The 17,079-nt window shown below is 32.5% G+C and overlaps 4 protein-coding genes across 18 annotated transcripts in view; 2 read left to right on the top strand and 2 right to left on the bottom strand.

The window, feature by feature from the left end:
* LOC116431823 (nephrin) overlaps positions 1-2,761 on the top strand; it is a 398,983-nt gene extending 396,222 nt beyond the window's left edge. For 6 of the 8 annotated variants that reach the window (XM_031987733.2, XM_031987731.2, XM_031987735.2 and 3 more), the window contains one exon: positions 510-2,761. In XM_031987733.2, the coding sequence (XP_031843593.1) occupies positions 510-884 (375 nt within the window). In that variant the 3' untranslated portion in view covers positions 885-2,761. The remainder of the gene's footprint in view (positions 1-509) is intronic. The other 2 variants (XM_031987737.2, XM_076365290.1) reach the window with 2 other exon arrangements.
* A 1,311-nt stretch (positions 2,762-4,072) lies between these two features.
* LOC116431848 (dihydrodiol dehydrogenase 3) lies at positions 4,073-10,704 on the bottom strand. The gene is made up of 4 exons (XM_031987815.2): positions 10,429-10,704; positions 7,727-7,897; positions 6,684-7,037; positions 4,073-5,769 (listed from the first exon to the last, which is right to left on the bottom strand). The coding sequence occupies exons 1-4, from the start codon at positions 10,492-10,494 to the stop codon at positions 5,395-5,397; spliced, it is 966 nt and encodes a 321-aa protein (XP_031843675.1). The 5' UTR covers positions 10,495-10,704; the 3' UTR covers positions 4,073-5,394.
* Positions 8,150-12,913, top strand: Arv1 (ACAT-related protein required for viability 1). The gene is made up of 4 exons (XM_031987821.2): positions 8,150-8,303; positions 11,035-11,198; positions 11,839-12,349; positions 12,727-12,913. Exons 2-4 carry the CDS (start codon positions 11,115-11,117, stop codon positions 12,828-12,830), a joined length of 699 nt encoding a protein of 232 aa, XP_031843681.2. The 5' UTR covers positions 8,150-8,303; positions 11,035-11,114; the 3' UTR covers positions 12,831-12,913.
* Positions 12,633-17,079, bottom strand: Wdr37 (WD repeat domain 37). 8 transcript variants are annotated; one of them, XM_076365291.1, is made up of 11 exons: positions 16,674-17,062; positions 16,410-16,559; positions 16,024-16,063; positions 15,575-15,826; positions 15,089-15,364; positions 14,824-14,949; positions 14,495-14,746; positions 14,185-14,404; positions 13,758-14,045; positions 13,266-13,512; positions 12,633-13,066 (listed from the first exon to the last, which is right to left on the bottom strand). In XM_076365291.1, exons 5-11 carry the CDS (start codon positions 15,354-15,356, stop codon positions 12,944-12,946), a joined length of 1,524 nt encoding a protein of 507 aa, XP_076221406.1. In that variant the 5' UTR covers positions 15,357-15,364; positions 15,575-15,826; positions 16,024-16,063; positions 16,410-16,559; positions 16,674-17,062; the 3' UTR covers positions 12,633-12,943. The 8 variants fall into 8 exon arrangements, with proteins under 8 accessions (XP_076221406.1, XP_031843665.1, XP_076221407.1 ...); XM_031987805.2 differs by lacking the exon at positions 15,575-15,826; XM_076365292.1 differs by lacking the exon at positions 16,410-16,559.

Here is a 17,079-nt window from a genome sequence, read left to right as displayed (position 1 = left end):
GAAATCTCGATTTTGCATGTAAATCATTTGAAAACATCTAACTCATGCGCTGATCCATCCACTAAAACTTGCAGACATCGCTAAAGTGATGGGTTTGAGTCTTCCAAAGTTCCATGACACATCTTGCATCAAACAAAAAGTGAAGAACGCTCATACCTATCACTCATTGCGATCCTACATCACCACAAGCTTCAATTCAAACTCATTCTTGTATTATTCTTAACATAACGAGTCCTGTTTTCTTTAATTCTTTCTTTATACTTATAAAATATATAATCCTTAAACTTAATATCAGTAGTCACCCCCAGTTCACGAAGAAGATATAAACATATGAAAATAAAGGCTACAAATTTTCTGGAGCAGCACCCCCACTAATTTTAGCTAGGAGCCGCCACTATTACCAACAGAACAAACTTGTTTCGAACGCATTGATTGCTTCATCAAGTGAACAACTCGACCACAGTCCATCCCAAACCATCCACGTTGAATCACTAAACATTCTGTTCCAGTTGTCGGGGGAAATAACGTACGCGGAGCTGTGTCTAACACGACCAACGACGTTGTCGACGTTGGCGACCGACACGAAATTGACGAGCATAAGCGGCGTCGGTAGTTTAAGTACCATCCAGGGCTACGGCAGCGGGTTCGTCGTGGGTGGTAAACCGCACGCGAAAGAAGCGACGATCTACGCGTGTATAGACCACAACGCCAGGCCGTCGAAGATCGACGGGTCGAACGCGTCGTCGTGCGCGCCGACTCCGTTGTCCGCGAAGAGCACGTTTCAGGACTTAAACGTGTCCGCGATGAGCAACAAGCATCATCCCTCGATAGAGATCGTAACCGTGCGCACCCCGTTGATCTCCACCCAGGAGAGCTGTGTATAGGGCTGCGAGCCCGACGCGCTGAACGTCAACGAGTATTATGTTTGATGTGATCACACTGTGATGGTCGCGCGCGCGTCTTTCTAGAACGGGATCCACAATAACCGTTTGTCCTACGATAAGACATGTACTCTGTCCAGAGTACGAAAAGAAATTAGCAGGAAGAGAACAAAGTAAAAGGGATTTTTCAATGAATGAGATGATCTTAGCGTACGCGACCGTTTTAGCACTAGATTTACGGAACGAGTTGATTTTATTTATGGAATTTTATGAACATTATTTGGTAAACATTTGGGTAATTTTACAGTTACACAAATATATACTAACCCTCTCGCTCCACCTGATTTCATACAGTAAAACTATAAAATTTGACATTTAATGTTATAACTTGTACAGTTCGAGAAATATTGAAATAAAATAGCTTAGTTCCTCGATGTACGTATAATTTCTTTTCGAGTTAGTTTCACAAAATGTCGTCTTTATCTCATCAGGAAATGCTCAAATATTTCTATTGAAAAGCTTCCGAGTGCAAAGGGCTAATTGTCTACTTTGAATCCTCTAATTTCTAAAATCTAAATAAACGAGTATTAATTTTTCTAAGAACGATAGGACGAACTATACAGTAAATATCTGTAAATCAAGTGTTAGTACTTTTCGAGCGGGCTTTTGCAAAAACCGGTGGGATTCAAACGGTTAACACGTTGGATGTCATGGGGGTCACCGGTGACCTCAACCAAATCGAATTACTATGATTTCTTCATTGAAACAATGGTTACTTGGAAACTTTTCTGTATTACTAGTAATACTACCTAATATAGTGACATTCGACAAGCTAGACCTGCAATAATAATAACGCGTTTCAATTACATAATTTGATATTAGATTATATTCATTTTGTATATTTTTCTCGGCAAAATCCTGCGGCACTGAACATGTCAGTTACACGTTAGAGCTGAGAATGCGTGAAGCAACGAGCAAGGTTCTTTTGTTACAAGGGAAGATCCCTTTTGTCACGTTTTTATCGAGTTAGATTTCTTTCATGCTCTGGATAGTATACGCTGTTCGGTGTGCGGTCAGAAAAATGAAGATAAGAGGAATAAAACGGTGTAAAGTAGTCAAATGAGATTCGATCGTCGGACACTGAACAAACAGGGCACTCTGCGGGACGTTTGCGACGACAGTGGACGGGATAACAATGGAACAATGAGTGTTCGTTAATTATATAAGGGACGCGCGAGGATATCGTTAGCTTTAAAATTCTTGAAGGATATTGATCAACGTAACCTGAATTTGATCAATAAGACTGATCCAGACATCTTATTAATAAATGGTCACAACGCGTAAGAGGTATAGTTTTCGTTTGACGGTATGAATACGTGCGTCGACGACGCGACAGTTTTTTATATTCTTCGATGATTATTGTATGCGTTCGTCCATTGCGTTGGTTAAGTAAAGCACTTGATTGGAATTTATTCATTTGACATTGTGAGTCATGGTACTGTAAAGTTTTGTATGTCACGTTTATGATCTTGGTTTATGTTGCTTCGCGAGGAATGAGTTTCAATTTTTCATTGAATCGAACGAATTTTATATACGTAATATATATATATGTATATTTATATATATATATATATATATATATATATATATATATATATACATGAAAACGTATTTGTTGCTTTTAAAGTATGTATTAAATATTATAAAAGAGAGAACACAATGTAAAGTATACAGAGAATGTAATTAGAATATATATAACGTATGATTTGTTATTTTCAATTTTCTAATCGATCGTTCGTATTTATAACCGACTTTTATTCGCACAAACCAACTTTACATACTTCCGACTTTCTTCTATTCTATCCTATCCGTAATCTATTCGACCTTAACTACTTGCTTCCATTTCTGTTCACCAGTCACACTTGAGGGAAAGTTCTGTTGTTTTACCTGTACACTCTTTGAATTAATATTGAAATATTTATGAAGTGTTATAGTGAAGTATTTATATAGTTATCGATATACAACGTCGGAGAAATTGATGTAATTATTTGTTCGATATTCAAGATCATTCGTAAACGAGAAACAAATGTCGTTATTCGTTCGAAATTTCCGTTTCAACGATGACTCTCTAGACAAATTTACGATCCGATGAAGTTTGAACACTTTCCCATCGATGTTTCACTCGTAGACGTATTTAATTCGATCCGTATAGAACAATTAACGCGTAATCGTTTGAACTTTAGATCCTTGTTACTTGGAAAAGGCATTTCGGCGCTTAGATCAACTCTATTTTTCGTAACTTCGATTAAGACCCTAACGCTATTGTATATTCGATTGAATGATATAATACGTTCGTGAATATTAAACTCGTTGATCGACTAAAATATTTTGTATTAATGTAATCTAAAACGGCTAAACGGAGGAATAAACGAATAGCGTAATTGCGTCGGAGTTTTCGTAGATTGTACGTAGAACCGATCGAACGGAAATTCATAGCGGTTAAGATCTTTTCGAGGCGAGTCTTCTCCGTATTGTACAAACAATGGAATTTCCCCGCAGGTTTAATCCACTTCTGACAAAAAGGATCGAATTCTTCGTTTCCATTGCAAATATTCCGTTTCCATATGTGTTCACGAAATGTATTACATTTTGGTAGACTCTAAGGAACCGTACGTGTTAAAGAAACTTGTTTGTAAATATGTGACTATAAGAATGTAAAACTACGAGAACGTTGAACGAAAAAAAGGGGGGGGGGGGAAGTCAATACGAACAACGTTTCGTAACTTTTTTTAATAAGCGAACGTACCTAGGTTTTCAATCGAGGTTTATAAAAAAAGATAAAGTAAGATTGCAGTTGATACTGTTTGATATTTTCGGATTAACGCTGTCTTGGCCCCTTCGAAAACAGTATTCCATCGTCTCGACATTACAATCAGAACTTACGCGCTGTCTTCGTTTGTGACGTGCACGTCGTGTCTATTCGATGAACTTGAATAGCGTTGAAACGTCGAGGAACATTTGTGAAAAGTATTTAATAGCTGCAACCCGAAAACGTCAGGGAGTATCAACGGTAAATATGTATGATTGTCCGTACCAATCATGACTTTGTAAAGAAAGTTCAAGTTCATATACTGTAATATTTAAGTTGTATTGTACGCGTATCAGACTTTGTTCGCAAACGATACAATAAAAGAGAAGTTTTCAGAAAACCATGTGTTTTAATCGTTTCGGCTCTCGGTATCATAAAACGATAACAGTATGTACAATAAAATTTATTCAAAAATTCTAAATAATAATACTAATAATTCTAAATAATAATACTAATAATACTAATAATAATAATACTAATAATACTACTACTACTAATAATAATAATAATAATAATAATAATAATAATAACAACAACAATCGTCATACTTTGCATGGAACGAATAACGTAATGTCTAACAACACTATAATATTTCAAATAAGCAACAAGCGAAAAACAATAAATTCATCGATAAGTAAAGCTGTAACACTAGAACTACCAGATAGCTCAAAATGACTTATTTCTGATTTCTTCTTTTGCAATTACTAAAAAGGTACAGATACCTCTACGAAAAATTATCAACGAAACTAGTTCAGTAATAGTAAAATTGAAATGTAACTCAGTTAAAATTTTAATGAACGCAAGCTTATGGTTTTTATAAAGGAATTTGTAAAAGTTAGTTTAAGTGATTGGTAGTTCTAGTGTTTATGCTATGAACATTATAAGGCTCTATCGATTATTGCTCTTGTACAATTCGCAGCGCAACGGGATAGTTGAGAAAAGTAGGAGCAGCGGCAAACGACGGCGAACAGTGGCGAACAGTGGCAAGCAGTGGCAAACAACGGCGAACAGTAACGAACGGTGGCAATTAGTCTGTATATGAAGGATCCTTCTCTTTTTATGTCCTTGTTACTATGTGGTCCTCGCTGGACAGCGCTGGACGTTGCTTTCCTTTCGAGTTAGTTTCAATGAATATCGTCTTTGTCTCGTCAAAAAATGTTAAATATTTCTTATGACGAACTTCCAAGTACAAAGGGTTAATCATTGGGAGAAAGGAATTTCGGATTCTACCATTCGATAGTTCTCGTGTTAAACTAGACTGTATACAGGTACATTTTCATCCAATTATCGTCCATGTACGCGTACAGAATATAAACTACTTAATAACAATTGGATATACCTGCTTCTCGATTTACGCGAAAATCCGTTCCACGTGGGTTCGTTTTACGCGAAGGAAAATCGCGTGAGTAGAGACTGTCGGTACAAGAAAAAAGAAAATATTGAAGAGAAGAGCTGGTAGAAGTTTTAGAAATGCAGATTTATTTCACACAGCTTAATAAAAGAAATAATAATAACGACATTTTCGAAAACGAAAGTATATTTTACTCGCTGTTATTAAATTGAGATAGTAAACAGTGTTCCAATTTATCGCGTAAAAAGAGGCTCGCGTGACAAAAGTCCGCGTAAATCGAGGGTCAGGTGTATTTAGAAAGGAAATTCAGGATGTTTGTTAATCCCTTTTAAGAAACTGAAATCGTAAACTCTGGCGCCCTCTCCTTGGTCCAATCCTTTCAGTTTTTCTACATCCTCTGGCGCAAGACTCCAGTCGAACACTTGGATATTCTCCTTGATCCTTTGCGGGTTCGTGCTTTTCGGTATGGTGGCGAATCCATTTTGCAGAATATACCGCAATAAAATCTGTGCGGCAGTTTTTTTGTACTTTTTCGCCACTTCTAACACCACATCGTTTTGCAACATGTCTGGGATTTCCTCCGCTTTGTTTATCACCTTTACGAAACCCCGTGAACCGAGCGGTGAATACGCTGTTATGGGAATGCCTTTCTCCTTGCAGAATTTCACCTGTGAAATATCATTTTGCGTTTCAATTTTGAAGAACGCGTGAAATCGTGTTTTTAATGTTTCATTTAGGACTCGTGTATTGCAAGCTACGTGAACCAACTGAACGAGCAAGGACGAGCTCCAGTGAGGATACAATCAGCGGAAGATCGTGCGGCTTACATATGCAAACATTCATTAAGCGGGTGACACTTCAGAACGCGAGTAAATGCTCGCTTGTCGTCGCTCTTCCTCGTTCGTTCGGTGAACAGGTGATTTAGCATGGACAACAGGGCATGTTGAATTCATCCTTGGACACCGAGCGTCGAATTATATTAATCTGCCTGTTGCGGCGCTCGACCGTAATGCAATTCAGTCGTATTATTCGTTAATGAGAAACTAATGTTTGAGAAAAATATTCGAGATTCGTATCATTCGTAAATGAAAAGCTAATGTTCGAGAAAAAATATTTAAGATTCGTATCATTCGTAGATGAAAGACAAATATTCAGGAAAAATATTCAAAATCATTCGTAAATGAGAAGCAAATGTTCGAGAGAAATATTCGATCTCGCAGAAAACGCATGACGAGCACTAAACGATTTTCACTGAAATTATGAAACTGATTGGTTAAAATGGTTTTTATTTCAGTGAACAGTATCGTTTGATTATCTAGAACCAAAACAGTGAAGCTCCAACTGTAGACGTCTTCAATACACCTTGAAATGATCGAAAGATTTCTCAAAACATTTCGTACTTAAAAACCATCATTATTATTATAATTCCTTTTTTTTCTTTACTGCTACTGAAAACCTTTTGTACGTGTAATATAATGATAATCAACAAGGCAACCGCTAAGTGGTTTCGATTGAATATTTTTGTAAACAATAACCGAGTTATTGAAGATAGATTTATTGAAACAAGATATAGCATACTTACCAACTCTTTTTGTTGAAAGTACACGTGTAACTCGATTTGTAACATAGAAACTGGAATGCGAGCATTCTTTAGAACACGTTCAATTTGATGTGGATTAAAATTCGATAGGCCAATGGCACGAGCCCGACCGCAGTCCACTTGTTTCTCCATTTCTGACCAAACTTTCACATGATCGGTAGTAACGTCCACGATAATTTCACCATTTTCGTCGAAGGGATGCAACTTCCCTTCAACATCGGCGAAAGCGAATGGACAATGAACTAAATAAAGATCAACATATTCCATCTGAAGGTTTCGCAGTGAATCTTTCATCCATTTTTCAACAGATTCTGGCCTAATTCCAGGTGGAGGTAGCTATAAAGATTATTTGTCAGGAATATACTAACTCCTGAATTAAATTAGATATTAAGCATTTTAACTTAATGCAAAGTGTCTAATTTTTATTAGTAAAATTTATTTAACAGAAATCGAATGCCCTGAATTATTCCTCGTTTTAGGAAAAATTATGTATTACATTTACATGAATTTGTCTATGGAATTTTTAATCTAATATTACACCGTGCATTATCTAACTTGATTATTTGAAATGCTTCTGCTGTATTTAAAATTTCATAGAGCTCCAACAAGAACCTCGTTAAGGTCATTAAAGGTCAAAGAAACAAAGTTTTTGTTTAATCTTTAATCGTAATATATTGATAAAATTTCCTCTTAATATAGGGAAATAAACATTGTATACACTTGTCCCCACTAAATTATGCATTTATCGGAAGAAACGTTTCGTCACTTGGAAACTCAAATACAGAGGAATGTTTAAATATTTAAACTCATGAAAATTGGTAAAACACAATGGACGGATATGATTTATGACATATTTCTTAAGATTTGAAAATATTATATAAATAATTTAGAGGGCAGAAGGTATTCATTAAGAACAATATTAAGTAATTAACTTTTAATTGTCTGTAATACCTTAGTAACAATGAAAAGCTCGGACCAAGATTAAGAACAATATAAAGGAATTAATTTATAATTGTTTGTAATACCTTAGTGACAATGAAAAGCTCGGATCGTTTAACCTTTCCAGAATCAATCCATTTTTTCAAAACGTTACCAATAATTTTTTCATTTTCGTATACCGCAGCTGTGTCGATATGTCTGTATCCAGCTTCTAAAGCAGTATTCAAAGCTTTTTCTAATTCAGCTTCATTGGTTGCCTTGAACAAAAGAAATTACATATATTTTATATACTCTACTTGTATAAAAGTTTGCCGTTACTATTTCGAAATAATTAATGACTATTAAAACTGAATTTATAGTAATTAAAAATTTATTTAAGAAAATAAGAAAATCCTGGCAATTAAATAAAAGCATCATCAGAAATAGGTAATTTTATTTATTATATACTTTCGTACTTCCCGCGATTCAATAAATTTAAATTTCGCGGGTTCTTAACCTTGCTGCATGTACTTACTATACAGCATGAGACAAGTTTCTGTACGACAGCAACAACAATAGATACCGGTGATTAATATGACATTTTATCAATACTTTTGTACTATTGAAGGTGTTTGAAAATATTATCAAGTCTTTTTAAAAAGTAGAATACGAACTAATGAAAAAGTAAGTTAAAATTTTATTCAAAAGTTTTGTATGTGCTTACGTCCTTGTCTAGATAGAGAATTTTGTAATGTTATTTGTTAATATATATCGCTACAATGTGTCGCGTGGTTTTTCCACATTATTATAAGAAATCTTATAAACAACTTGAATAACAACATAATTGAATTGTTTATGGTAAAAGATGTAAGAGGTTAGGATAACAGAATGTTTAGGAATGCATTTCAACTAAGGCTTATGTTATGAATATACACTGTTTATGACAAAATATAAGTCATAATTGAAAAATATATAATTAATAGATATTGGATAAATATGGGACATAGAACTTGAATAGAAACTCTATTCGTCTATTAAGGGTTGTAGCAATATATATTTTATTTTGCGCAAGAACATATATTTTGGATAGTCATATACAAACACAGTTATGACAAACAAAAACATCTGAATATGTTCATTGAAGTGATAAGAAAGGAAGAAACTTTAGATTTTAAGAAGTTTTTTTAGAAGGCATAACAATAACATGAAATTAAACATAAAAATATTTAATTGAATTTAAGATTTGGTATGTATTGAATAAAGATTAATAAACAAATACATAAAATAACTGATTACTTTCATCTATTCTAAGATATATACTTATACTTATAATTTAAGTGCGATAGATAAGAAGAAGTCTAATACCAATTCATTGACAACTTACATAATAAACTGTATCATGATAAGAGAATACAAGATCGATGCATTACAAGAAACTTATCAATTAGATTAGACTCATAATAACATTATGTAACAACAGATTTAAAGGAAAGAAAGGACAATAACTAATAAAATCTGAAGGAAACAAAATGAGAATATGTACGGGGTGGGAAGAAATATTTTGTCCTGACTATTATACAGCATCATTCTACACCTTCAATTCGATGAAATTTGATGTGAAGGAGCTGCCGTAAAATTCCCTGACTTTAAGAAAATGGATTAAAATTTTATATTGCGCTATCATATTCTACTCATTTCAGAGATAAATAGTCACTATTTAGTAACTATTATAATGTAATTATTATAACGATTAATTTGATTTTTTTTCAAAATGGACTTACGCCACTTTCCTTTGGGAAAATATAATCGATGTTGTTTATCGATCGAGTCGCCGCTTCATGGCGACATTTTCATAATCATGAAAAATTGTGCATGATAGAGGCATTTTACTTTTATTAAAGAAAACGACGTGTTCCATTTTACCCGCGGTGAATGGAATACGATGGTGTCATAACAAATTTTAACACGTTGAATGCTGCACAATTCAATAGAGTAAAACACACAGAATTAAAAAAATGTAATATAATATAAAAAATAGAATATTAAATCATTCGATTGAATTGCGTTATTATTGTTCCACTTTGCCAAATAATCGTCGTATAATTAAGTTAATTATAGTAATTCAATTTGGTCGTGGGTCACCGGTGACCCGTATGGCATTAACGTTTTAAACCTTTTTTTCAAAGTCACAGAGAATTTTGCAGCAGTTTCCTTAGAGCTACTAAAATTCCAATAAATGAAAGGAGTGTAATCATGCTGTAATAGTCAAGATAAAAGCATTTCATAAACTACATAACACTGATAATAAAATTATCATAAAATGTATAACATAAGATATACTAACTGCAGATCTTTTAAGGGAATAAAGATAATGATGAAGACGATCTGGAGGATAAGGAAAGATAAACTGATCTTATAAAATTAATTTAAACAAACAATTTACGTGTATAGTCCATACAATAATAAATAAAGTCTCCCCTAAAGTCTTCAATGATGTCCTGAAATCTTTCAGTGAATAGATGAAACTCTGTTCAGTTTCTACAATTTAAATGCAACAAAACAATAGAACACAATATACAATATATACTATATACAATATAGAATACAATAAAGTTTAAACAAGTGTCATGTATTGTTCAAATCTACCAACTCTGTTACTGGAAGAAATGAACTTTTAGTTAATTCCAGTTTTTCTAAGTTCACTTATGTAAGATGAAAATCTTTGCAGTGACTTAGTTATTATGAGAAAACAGCTGTATATTGTAAACAATGCATTAATGTAGTCCTTAATCAAAGTATGTAGTCTTACCTGCCACGTACCAAATCCCAACGCAGGCATATACTTCCCGTTCGAGAGCAAGATCGAATTCTCCATTATTACCGTTCGATAGAACTACCTAGAGCCGACTAAATCGACATATCAAGCGGTGAAGCTCAAGCAGGCAAGGGAAACGGTCCGAGTGCACTTTCACTTCGAGTTTACTTCCATCCTTGAAGAATTCGATAATTAGGACAGTTCCTGGTTTCTTCGAAGCATGTTCAAGGTTTCTCGCGTAGAAGTCTTTAAATACCAAAATTACGGAAACATCGGTTTTTACTGTATTATTTAATTAAATACATATACCTAGATATTTTGCATACATTTAACATTGAAATATGTATGTCGCGCAACAAAAGAAAAAAATTGTTACGTACTATCGTCACGTATTAGTTATTTAGTATCGAGTACGTAGACACAATAAAAATACGATACAATGAAACTTACTGTATAAAAGATAAAACCTTATTATTATAATTTAAGAATATATAATTATAATTATTAAGAATATTTGTTACAATATCATATATGTCTTATTTACTTGATAAAATAAAATATATTTCATGTAATAATATCTATATAATTTTATTATTTTAGGAGATGCTTGATATTAAAAATGAAAGTTATTTGGAAAAGATATGCGATAATAACTGATAGCAGGAATTAAACATTCGATAATGTATCGTTGTGTAAATTGTGGAGCTAAAATAGAAGAACTTTATAGGAGTTACTGCGAGAACGTTTTAAAACTGTTAGAATGCGTATGACATCTATTACACTAATTTATTTATATATAGATACAAAGTATTAAAAAAGGATTGAGGATTTTTTTAAACATACATACGTTTCTTCCATTTACTTATATGTTCAACATTTTTAAACATTATTATCCAATTATAGGAAATACATTATGTCCGCCGTAAATCCTTAACCCTTTTTCCCTACACTGAATATATTAATATAAATTAGTACGTTATTAATGATCAGATGGCAGATGAAATTGAAATAATCAAGTTACTGCAATATACCAGAATCAAATAAGAACTTCTTGACTCTTTCTAAATGTCAGTTATATAATGCAAAACACTGTTAAAGTTCATGAAACATTTTACTTGATTAATTCTTAAATACCTTTGCATAGTAAAAATAGAGCAATTTAATTTAAGTTACTTAAGTAGATTTCAAATTATATTATTTCCACAGAATATTATCGATATTGATAGTAAGTAATAAACAAAGAAATTAAATATTTGTTGCAACAAGAGATACATATTTAAAGCTGCTTTGTTCTTATTTGCATCAGTAAAAGTATTTAAATTAAACTATCTGTCCACAGTCGTAATTAGATTTTTTCTAATTATAAATACTACATACAAGGAAACATGTTATTAATTATTTCAGGACAACTGTGGCTACTTGGCTGACAAGTACATCGAGTATGATCCTGTGATAATTCTGGTTGACCTAATATTACTCGACAAACGTGCATACAGGCATTTCCTCTACAATTGCAATTTGAAACATTATTGGAAACTAATAATAATCATTTGGCTCGTCGAGTCTTTCCGAAATCTTTCTCTGTGCGATTACAGGTCGACAAATATTGAAACTTCGAAGACGATGCAGCCTACATTCGACGGACATTGCAATTTTTATTTAGTCCTACTTCGAACCGCGTTTTCTTTTGTTGCTTTCGTCATCGTTGTAGTACTTCTTACAAAACTGAAATGGTATTTTCGCCCGAAGTGCCCCGATAAGGAAAGCACGACGCATTTGTGGAAAGCTTTGGTGATAGGTGGATCATGTAAATTGTTAGGATTGTTAGAAATAACGTGGGGACACATATTCTCGGCGCCCCATTATTTTCTCATTATGGGATATACTCTTCTGAGCTTACTCACCGCTTATTCAGGTAAGAAACTATTAACACTAGATTTATGGAACGAGTCGATCTGACTCATATTGAATTTTATAAACATTACTTGGTAAATATTGCGGTCGATTTTTATTAACGCAGTTACACAAATATGTATTCTAATTGTCTACTCTTAACCCTTTAATTTTTAAGATCTAAATGAATGGATAACAATTTTTCTAAGTACAATAGAATAAACTGTACAGTAAATTTCAGTATATCTAGTGTTAAGTTTGGAAATAGTTGAACATATGAATGTAGGAGCCAGATATTAATAACATTTATAAAAGTTTAACGTGTATTTATAATTTATTACAACTATTACACTGTGTTTATAATTTCATTTCACTGATTTATACATTATCTAATTGCAGTGGTATCCGACAGTGGGAAAATGGAATCTTCAATAATTCTTGGGATGGGAACGTTGGTGTATAACTGTGCATCTAATTTTTTCCCTACAACATTCGAAATTTGAGACTAATCTATTAATAATATACATTCAACAGAATTTATTTTATACTGTTATTTAGTTTAAAACACTGAAACATTTGACTCCTATTTGTTTTTTAAATACATATATATATATCCTCAATATTCCTTGAGGTGTACAATACTCCACCCAAGGACTAGTCTGTCGAAACCAGAAGAAAACAAATTACAGACTCCATTATCTTGAGTCCAAGCTACCGACGATACCATTCTCCGGTGTCCCTGAAATTAATTTAACAAAAAACTTAAGTGTTTGCAGCTGTTCCTACTTTTATACGTCGATACATTCAGGTAGTAGTTACTTTAGCAATAATATATTGTACTTTGATTTAATTGAATTAATTAAATAATTAATTAACATGTAAAACCAAATACTTTTCAACATAATTATGTAAATAATTCCATAAAGTTATTTACTAACCTGCCTACTCGTTCTAGGTAATCTAGCCAATCTTTGACCACCTAAATCGAACAGTCTAATCTGTCTGTCATCGTGTGGAATTGCCACAATGCCAGTACTAGAAACAGCTAAGCGATTTGCAGCGCTATCACCTCGAATCGTAGCTAAAGGACTTCGTATATTTCGTAATTCCCATATTTTTACAGTCCGATCGTCCGAACCGGAAACGATTTTATCTTCGCGTGTAAAGACGGCAGATGTTACCGTCCTAAAATAAAAAGAGCAGTCAAAATATGTAAGATTTGAAATCCATATATAAATATATAAATAACAATTTATGACAATAAATACAAAATATTCCAAAACGCGATAACTTCTTAGCCGATATACCCGATTTTCTTTGCCTTATATTTTTGAAATCTATAAATGAAATCTATAACCTTTTGTTGGAAAAGGCAATTTTTAAAAAAGATGTATAATTAGTTTTATGAAATGTAAACACGTTTAACTCACTCTGTGTGTGCTTGAAAGACAGAAACTGAGTGAATAGGTTCCCTAAAGTCCCATAAACGAAAAGTACTATCCTTGCTTGAAGTAACACAGAGCCTTTGTGTATGATGAGTAGAAACATGAGACAGTTCTTGATCATGACCATATAACGTGTGTATAATATCTCCAGTTTCTACGTCATACAGATTTGCTGTTCTATCCCAAGAAGCTGTTACAACCTGTTCTGCATCAGGTAACCAATCTGCGGCCATCACCACATCTGTGTGACCTAGCAATTCTCGTACTGGAGTTCTATAGTGTTTAAAGTCAATATTAAGCTTCAGTTCTATACAATATTTTGTTATAATACATCTATCTCCTTCCTGTTCTTTAAATATTAATAATAAACTTATGTTCTATTAACATTATAATGAAATATATTAGTAATTACCTCAAAGTTGGTGGTTCTTCCTGTTCCTCATTTATAGGAATCACACCGCTAATATTTTTATCAGAACTTAATGCTGAAAGGTCTTCACTTGAATTCTGCCTTTTAGGAAAGTCCCAATCAACAGCTGCCTGCCATACATGAGCTGAATTATCCCCACTGGATGTTAATGCTAATTCTTTGGTTGGATGAAAGCGCACTGAGTTAACAGAACCAGAATGGCCTAAAAAATGAAATTAAAAGTTATGCAAATGATAAAAATCACATTTACCTTTTTCGGCGAGAATCATAGACATTGTATATTTTGACAAACCTATATATTGTAGAAGACAGCGTCCACTATCTACAGCCCACACTCGAGCGGTATGATCAGCAGAAGCTGTAGCAATAATTTGTCCTAATCTTCCAACAGAAACTTCCCAAACACCATCTCGATGACCAGAATATTCCCTTTGCATACTACATGTCATAGTCGGTGTTTTAAAACTAGAAACTATTTTACTTGTTTGCGCTTTCAACTTGTTAGAAGTTGTCTTCGTTTTCTGTGTTGAATTTCCTGCCATGGCTATAACACAAATGAATAGTTGAGAGGTTGTAATTCCATCTCTGTATCTGTTTATATAGATTTATTAACATTCTTACATTTTTGTTTTGAAAGACTTTTTGTATCTGGGAAATCTGCAACATCCCCAATAGGTAAGCTTCGTTCTCCAGAACCATAACATTCTCTTTCAACCTTTTCATTAAGAGTATCAATTTTCTCTTGCACTATATTAAATAATATTATGTTAACAAGTTTTTTAAGAAAAATATATATTTAGTAGAATAATAGAAAAATTTATGAGAAAATATATGTTCCATACATAGATAGTACAACTATTTTGTTATTATAAAAAAAGATTCATACATGCCAAATTTTCTGAATAAAGAATTTCAAATTCCTTCTCTATCTGCTGAAACAAATCTAATAACCGACATCGTACAGCTGGGGGCAATGTACTGTCATCTGAGTCTATACGAAATGCAGCATAATGATGTGCATTTGGTTGTAGTGGAGTCGAACCACTTTGTGACTGCAATTCTGTATCTGTACTACTTTGAACTCTTGGAATAGAAATTCGTTTAATTTTTCCAGAAGATTTATTTCCAGTTGTTATAGATGGTTCTCCTGGCATTTTTTACTCTAAAAGTTTAAAAACATCCTTATGAGTGACATTTATATAGAAATAATACAAATATATTAATAGTGGTATAAGTGGTATTAATTATATAGTGTTATATCATGCTGCTAATTGCCATGCTTTTAAAATAATAATTGCCACATGCTCAAATATGTACTTTAAGAAATACTTAAACATTATTTTTGTAGTAACAGTGAAATTATAAGATGTACCTAAATATAACTTTTAGATTACACAGCTCAATTGGTGCAGTGAATGTATTATATGGCAGGCCTGCACAATTGAGATTATTATAAGCAAGAGCAAATCATCTCAAACTAGAGGAAAGAGCCAAATTATGATTAAATATTAGGTCGTGTAATATGAACTGTTGGATTTGTTGATCATTCAGTTTATGTGGAACCCATTTATTGGGTTTTTTTAATCTTTTCCATGTTCTTCAAATGGTTACAACCTGAGTTCTTCTGCAAAGGATGTCATATACATTTTATATTACACAACCTAATAATGTATCTAGTATTAAGTAAAGTAACGGTAGAATAAGTGTGAATAAATTTATATATTACAATGGGTTTGTAATTATATCTTCAAATTATTCTACTATAGAACCAGTGCTATTAAAAATATATCTCACGTGCCACTAAATATTCTTAATTCTTACTTGCTGACAATTGCTCCCAAGAGCGACAAGTTATGCAGGCCTGTTATATGAGAAAAATAAAATGAGATAATTAACATTGAAAAGAATATTAATTGCCATTTTTAAAACATGTAAATATAGATGAAATTATTCAACCATATAAATTTATTTTGTTTAATTTATTATTATTTAATATAAAATTATTATTAGATATTAGTCAGTAGAAATTAAGTAATATATTTTCATAATATCATGAATGAAAAAGAACACTTCAGTTTAGAAAAGCATTTAGTTAAAAGCATACAGTGAGTTTGCTATGTTATTTATATTAATGTATTTATGTACAAATGTTATACAGAATTGTATTAGTTCTTTAAAGATATTCAAATGATGAATTTTATACGTACTTATACAGTTATATTTCCAATTATCAAAGTGAAAATGGTTCAACTGTGCTCGTTTGAATAAGAACTTACTATGTTCAGACAAAAACAGACATTGACAACAAAGAATAGAGTTTTCATCTCAGGAGAATTTAACCTTACTTTTTATGACAGCTTAATCCATATTTCATATAATTCGTGCAAAAAAATGATTTTATATTTTTTCAAGTAATTAAGATATAAATTGAAAAATGTGTGTACATCACGTTACGTATTAGATGCACTTACCATGTGTCTTTTTTCTCGTATTCGTTCTTGAATAAATACATGTCACCTCGTAAACTTATAATTATTTATAGTTAAACCTTTTACATTTACTATGATGAAATGATAAACATTTTAAATGATTGCACACTTATTAAACATAGGTTAATAAATAATGACGAAAACAGAACTGAACAATGCACTTATGTACAAAAAAAATATGTCTAATAAAAGTATTTTTGGTGAATTGTAAACAATCAAAATTGCAATAGGTAATTAATTGTATTGCATTCACGATTTATAGCAGACATTCTACATTAATTGAAATTTAAAACGTCCAGCTGATTAAGTCGTCATACCTATCTTACCACACAGCTACGTAACTGTGAAGTTTGTCATTTATCTGATAAAACATAACCTGAATAGGAAC

The sequence above is a fragment of the Nomia melanderi genome, chromosome 3 (genome assembly GCF_051020985.1).
Source record: "Nomia melanderi isolate GNS246 chromosome 3, iyNomMela1, whole genome shotgun sequence".
NCBI lineage: Eukaryota > Metazoa > Arthropoda > Insecta > Hymenoptera > Halictidae > Nomia > Nomia melanderi.
The sequence above is the reverse complement of the archived record's forward strand: the minus strand, read 5'-3'. Positions and strand labels throughout refer to the sequence as shown.

What these genes read in the sequence shown, in the direction of transcription:
- LOC116431848 (XM_031987815.2), bottom strand. Translation starts at nt 10,494, where the DNA reads ATGGAGAATTCGATCTTGCTCTCGAACGGGAAGTATATGCCTGCGTTG. An exon ending in TGGGATTTGGTACGTGGCAG is followed by an intron (nt 7,898 to 10,428) that starts GTAAGACTACAT and finishes CTTTTGTTCAAG; the next exon opens with GCAACCAATGAAGCTGAATT. An exon ending in AGCTTTTCATTGTCACTAAG is followed by an intron (nt 7,038 to 7,726) that starts GTATTACAAACA and finishes TAATCTTTATAG; the next exon opens with CTACCTCCACCTGGAATTAG.
- Arv1 (XM_031987821.2), top strand. Translation starts at nt 11,115, where the DNA reads ATGTATCGTTGTGTAAATTGTGGAGCTAAAATAGAAGAACTTTATAGG. An exon ending in TTTTAAAACTGTTAGAATGC is followed by an intron (nt 11,199 to 11,838) that starts GTATGACATCTA and finishes TAATTATTTCAG; the next exon opens with GACAACTGTGGCTACTTGGC. An exon ending in CTTACTCACCGCTTATTCAG is followed by an intron (nt 12,350 to 12,726) that starts GTAAGAAACTAT and finishes ATCTAATTGCAG; the next exon opens with TGGTATCCGACAGTGGGAAA.
- Wdr37 (XM_031987810.2), bottom strand. Translation starts at nt 15,356, where the DNA reads ATGCCAGGAGAACCATCTATAACAACTGGAAATAAATCTTCTGGAAAA. An exon ending in TTATTCAGAAAATTTGGCAT is followed by an intron (nt 14,950 to 15,088) that starts GTATGAATCTTT and finishes TATTTAATATAG; the next exon opens with TGCAAGAGAAAATTGATACT. An exon ending in TACCTAGAACGAGTAGGCAG is followed by an intron (nt 13,067 to 13,265) that starts GTTAGTAAATAA and finishes AATTAATTTCAG; the next exon opens with GGACACCGGAGAATGGTATC.